Below are 6,166 nucleotides of genomic sequence, written 5' to 3'. Positions count from 1 at the left end.
GGCAAATTCAACAGCAAGTGTCGAAGTTAGACCGCTGGAAAACGCCATGACAGGCGTATGATAACGATATCAGCACGTCCGACTAATTTTCCGTTACAGTGCAAGATATGAACACGAACAACAATCCGAACATTGTCAGATTTTACAATTATCCGTGACTCATTTTTGTCCAGAATACTAGATCCCTGAACCAATATGAAGGTTGCTCCTGAAAATCCCTCTTTCCGATATCGGTCATCCACATGTATAAATTTGTATAGTGTTGTACATGTTTTGAAATTTCCTTGCGGTGAAGGTCAGTTAGGCTGAAAGAGCAAGCGCATGGGCAATAATTAGGGGATGAACATCATGTGTTGACCAATTTCCTGATACTACTGAATATTTGAAGGACAGAGGTTCACTTGGGAATCATTCATTACATTCACGCCAATAAAATCTAAGTTTTGGTACAGTTTATTGCAAGACTGTTAAGACATCAACGGAAACTGATTGGGACCTACCATGAGTTTGCCGCTAGAAAGTAGACATACATTCAAACAACTCCATTTTTAAATTTTACACTCTATTGTCCAGTGTCATCTTTACTTACGTAAAGTTAACATTAGAAATACTGCTAAGTGTGAGAATTGTGGTTTTGCTGGTTTGACCGATACTGTTAATCATTTATTGTTTATCAGTCATTACTTTTTGGTTAAAGTTTATTGATTTATTTAACATGCGCGTTGCTAGGAGGCGATGGTTGTACGAGGATAAGCCAAGGGGAGATAAGTTCGATTCGTTTGTAGAAATTTCAAACCACACAGCTTCAGAGAGAATGTTGCTTGTGCGTTAGGAAACAGGTTCTTTATATAATACTACAAGTCGTAACTATGTGTTCAAAATATAAATTGAAACACGTGAAAAGAGAGAAAGAACTAGGTATCACTCAGTCTGTTTCAAGTACTGAAACACAAGCTCAGCTTCAGCCATCAGGTCAACAAGTATGGCTGATGTTTGTTTGTTGTTTAATCCGCAATCAGCATTATATCGGCAATATGGCGGCAGTGTGTAAATAACCGAGGCTGGACCAGACAATCCAGTGAGCGTCGATCAAGAATGACGTGTCAACCAAGTCAGCGAGCCTGACCGACCGATCCCGTTAGCCGCCACTTACGGCAAGCATGGGTTGCTGAAGATCAGTAGTAAGACTGGCTGTAGAAGGTACTCACACCAAACAATGCGCCAAGCAATAGGCGTATCGTTGGTTCTGAGGTGATCCAGCTCATTTACTGAATTAATTGTTAAATGGAATTATGAATATGGTGTCCTTCAAAAAGAGCATTAGTTTATTTGATTGCTTCAGATTCTGTGCAAAGGCCAAACAGCATGAGCAATAGGTTCTCAAACCACATGCCTTCCCGAGAGAATGATCCGGGTGGAGTAAGGGTGAGTTCTATTCTTTTGTGAGAAAGTTGAATATTTATACACAAAAGCGCCAGGGCGCCGGCATGAGTGCGTCTAGTTTTGCGCCACAGTCAGCAATATTCCATGTATAGCTACCATTCAAATAAGTGATAATACAAAGGCAAAGGTTAAAGAAGCTCATTTTATTAAATGGGACAAAGCCTCCAGTATTGAGATCTCTTCATACAGGAACTGTCTCGATAATCTGCTTAACAATGCAGAGATTTGTTCACCAATTTGTTCACCAATTCATACACGGGATGCTATTGAATCATTTAGTACAGTGATAAGCGAATGTATGATCCATGCCAGTAGTGAGTGTCTACCAGTTGGTAGCTTTAAAGCGCATTTAAAACCTTACTGGAAGCAGGATGGGCTGCACAAAGATCATTTTAACATGCGCGTTGCTAGGAGGCGATGGTTGTACGAGGATAAGCCAAGGGGAGATAATTTCGATTCGTATAAAACGTATAAGCAGGCCAAGCGAGAATTCCGACGACGCCATAGACAGTCAAAGCGGGCCTATACTAAGAATCTGTACTCAGACCTAGAAAATACCTGTGAGACCGATGTGAATACATTCTATAAGTCTGTGCGGAAGCCACGTAAGCACAAAATCGGGGTTGATAAACTAACATATGATAACTCCAGCGCAACATCTCCCACTGACATCTGTCAGCTATGGGGTAAATACTATGCAGATTTAGCCAAACCGTACCATTCCGATACATTTGACCAAGATTTCAAACATCGAATTGACTGCGAAATTGACAAGATAGCCTCTAGCAATGAAACCAATTCATGTGTTGATAGTGCACTATGTGCAGACATATCCGTCCATGACATCACAAGATATGTACAGAAACTGGGTAGAAACAAATCGCCTGGCCCTGACAAAATTAATAATGAACATGTGATGTTTGGTGGTGAGCTTTTGGTAAAGAAATTAGCACTACTATTCAGTGCTATTCTTAGACTGCAGTACACACCCACTGCGTATAGACACGGTATGATTATACCCATCTACAAGGGTAAAAAGGATAAATCAAACCCTGCCAATTATAGAGGCATTACGCTGACATCTTGTTTAAGTAAACTTTTTGAGAAAATTCTTTTAGAAAGACTAGAAAAGTGGACCTCCCAAAATACTTGTAATTTTCCCGATGTGCTACAATTCGGATTTAGGAAAGAACATGGCGCAGTCATGGCGCTATTTACCCTTATTGAATGTGTGCAAACCTATCTTAATAGGGGGTCGTGTATCTACACCGCATTCCTAGATAATGAGAAGGCCTTTGACCGAATATGGCAATCAGGTCTCTTTGTTAAACTCTATCACCTAGGTATAAGAGGTAAAATGTGGTCTCTGTTACGTCACTGCTATACTTCCATGTATGCGTGCGTTCAGTATAAGGGTGAACAGTCAAACACTTTTGCTGTTAGACAAGGCATCGGTCAGGGTAGAGTCATTTCAGCTTGGTTATTTCTTGTGTATATAAATGACCTCATAACTGAACTCCGGCAGCTAGACACTGGAATATGCTTATATAATATCAGGTTGCCATGTGTATTACTTGCTGATGATACTACACTTATTAGTTACAGTCCTAAAAGTCTACAATTAGCTCTAAACACAGTTGCTAATTATGCATCCAAATGGCGACTAACCTATAATGCATCAAAAAGTAACATTGTGGTGTTTCATAAAAAGAAGCAACTAATCCATACGCATGCTTATCACCTTGGAGATCATGACATACCTATGTCTGATCGTGTAAAATACGCGGGTGTCCTTCTCCAAAGTAATCTTTCTTTTAAGCTTTATATTGAGGACAGCTGTACTAAAGCAAGGCGCACTGTTAGTTCCCTCATCTCTGTTGGTCTAAACAGCAGGGATCTACATCAGTATGCAAGTGTTAAGATATGGAAAAGAATGATATTAACAACGAGTTTCTATGGCTGTGAATTATTACCCACTCTTTATGGTAAAGATCTTGAACTAACTGAAAGTATACAGCGCTACTTTGCCAGAATTGTACAAGGTTTTGATAAACGCTCTCCCACTGATGCCACTATTGCTGATCTAGGACTCTGGACAATGGTTGGCTACATCGATAAATGCAGACTACAGCTGCTTGGGCGTCTTTGTAATATATCATGTGTCCCAATCTGTAAAACAATATTTTGTGCATCTACCTCACTCTATTACTCTCATTCTAAGAACTTAGACAGTTTATGTGGCGTGTTGCTATCAACAGCTAAGAAATATAACCTAATGCACCATGTATTTCACTATATCTGCACCGGACAATTCCCGACGAAAAATAACTGGAGAAAGATTGTAGTAAATGAAATAAGTATCCACGAGGAAAAAGCATGGAAATACAAACTATCATGCAGAGCTGACCTGTCTCGATATTTTAAAATACACACAGCACTTTCACCTCATATGTTATACAGCATGACATTGTTATATCCAGAACTGAGAGAAGAACTGCAGTATGTAATAAGAATTGGATCCGGAACCAAAATATCAAAAGAATGTAAAAACTGTAACACTTTTGCTAATGATTACTATCTCCATGTTATCCTAAACTGTGGATGCTTGCTTTCAGAGAGGGATGTATTCTTCTCAACTCTAATAGATAATCTTGATGTTGAAATGTATGTCAAAATAGAGATGATGGAAGAGAATGACATGCTAGCATTCTTTCTAGGGGCCAATAACAGTGATATTGATGAAACAACACGGCATTTTACTATTATAGAGTTCTCAAAATATTTGTATAAACTAAAAGATATCCTCAATCACTTGTGGTAATAATCTAGCCAAGACCTGACGGTTGGTGACCTGTATATATTTGGAGAAATATTCCCATATCCTATGCTTGTACATATATGTATATATATATGCGTGTGTGTGTGTATGTACGCTTGTTGAATACTCTGTTACCTAGTTATATAATTGCATGACCATGTTTTCTGGATCTTCGGACCTATCTGGAGGAAATAAAGACATTCATTCATTCATTCATTCATTCTTGGTAACTTATATTATCTGGTACATCGTTTGTACATACTTATGTTTCTCAGTTTCAGACGACTCAACAGAAATTAAAGTACTTCCTGGCATTGCTAATTGCCACAGTAATGTTTGGAGGAGTAATGCTTTATAACAACGTGTCTAGTTTGGTGCGGACTGGACTTTGGATGGCGCCACAGACAAATATTTCGCCCAGTATGGAAGGAAGGGCTACCAACAGCAACGTATTGGTGCTTGGCAACAAACTGGCGTTCAGTCGCATAAGTAGGTTACCCTATTTCTATAAACCAGTCTCGTTTCATTCTTCGGACAAGTACAGACAGCCGAGATCCCACAGCTTGGATTTCACTCGTGGATACCGCCCAGTAACAAGCAACAAGTCTAAGTTGATACTCTTTCATAATCCCCCCGGATGGTTTTCAGGTGACACTATAAGGAACACTTGTCAGCAAGGTATACAAGAATGCCCACAGAGCAACTGTCACTGCTCATATGATCCCAAACAAATGGACAGAGCGGATGCTGTCATCTTTGATGGTGTTCAACTGAAGTATCGGATGCCTCCATCTAAGCAAACCAACCAAGTGTGGATATTGTTCGGATTAGAGTGTCCCTTTCTTTACAATAATCATTTATATCAGACAAAACAATGGCACCACGTGTTCAACTGGACCATGACGTATCGTCTCGACTCTGACGTCATCTTGCCTTACAATGTTCTTTATCAGATGCAGCAACCGCCGAAAGCGAATTTTTCTCAAATTGCTCTGAATAAATCGAAGTCGGTCCTCTGGTTTGTTAGTAACTGCAATACACAATCCAAACGGCAACAGTATGTGAAAGAACTACGTAAGTATATATCAGTGGACATCCATGGAAGATGCGGGACGTTGAAATGTAGAGGACCGAAGTGCAACAGTTTGTACAACCAGTATAGATTTTATTTATCATTTGAAAATTCATTGTGCGTTGACTACGTCACAGAGAAGTTGTTCAAGGTATATGGTCATAACATTGTTCCAGTTGTTCGGGGAGGTGCTGATTATCAGTCCCTGATTCCAAAAGGAACGTACATTAATGCAGCAGACTTTTCTAGTCCGAAAGAATTGGCAATGTATCTTAAGTATCTGGAAACAAACGTAACAGCTTATGCTGAGATACTGGAAAACAAGTCCGGGTATAGACCGAAAGGAAGAGCACTTCAATCTGCTTTCTGTGATATTTGTGTAAAGCTTAATAATTTGATGTCGTACCGCCAACAATACTACGACATTGTTAAATGGCTGAAGCAAGACACATGCCGACCGCCTAGAGATATTTAAAGATATTAACCACTCACTCCCCCGCCCCCACCCCCCAAAACATTATGTGTGATTTTATGTTAATGAAGATTGTTTTAGCTTTAGATTTATTAGAGAGCGTGCATGAGACGATATTTGCCCTGTACGTTCGATAGATGTAAAGGGTGTTCTTGTAACATTATTTGGAAATGGATAAGTAAAATTGGATGTTAGTCATATATGAGGAGATCGGTAATTTGTGTGAGCTCTACACGTAACGTGTATTGGGGCGCTGGCAATTTGGGTGTGGCTACACGTGACGTGTATTGGGGCGCTGGTAATTTGGGTGTGGCTACACGTGACGTGTATTGGGGCGCTGGTAATTTGGGTGTGGCTACAC

The 6,166-nt window shown here is 39.8% G+C and overlaps 1 protein-coding gene across 1 annotated transcript; it reads left to right on the top strand.

The window, feature by feature from the left end:
- The first annotated feature begins 1,389 nt into the window (after nt 1-1,389).
- Nucleotides 1,390-5,826, top strand: LOC137267708 (3-galactosyl-N-acetylglucosaminide 4-alpha-L-fucosyltransferase FUT3-like). Its single transcript, XM_067802171.1, has 2 exons — nt 1,390-1,425; nt 4,543-5,826. The coding sequence occupies exons 1-2, from the start codon at nt 1,390-1,392 to the stop codon at nt 5,806-5,808; spliced, it is 1,302 nt and encodes a 433-aa protein (XP_067658272.1). The 3' UTR covers nt 5,809-5,826.
- Nucleotides 5,827-6,166: the final 340 nt, after the last annotated feature.

Source organism: Haliotis asinina, chromosome 16, assembly GCF_037392515.1.
Source record: "Haliotis asinina isolate JCU_RB_2024 chromosome 16, JCU_Hal_asi_v2, whole genome shotgun sequence".
NCBI lineage: Eukaryota > Metazoa > Mollusca > Gastropoda > Lepetellida > Haliotidae > Haliotis > Haliotis asinina.
Note: the sequence above shows the minus strand (reverse complement) of the source record. Positions and strands in the feature narration are given on the sequence as shown.

Coding starts and splice junctions, on each gene's coding strand:
- LOC137267708 (XM_067802171.1), top strand. CDS start 1,390: ATGCCTTCCCGAGAGAATGATCCGGGTGGAGTAAGG. Junction 1,426..4,542: donor ATGATCCGGGTGGAGTAAGG/GTGAGTTCTATT, acceptor TCTCAGTTTCAG/ACGACTCAACAGAAATTAAA.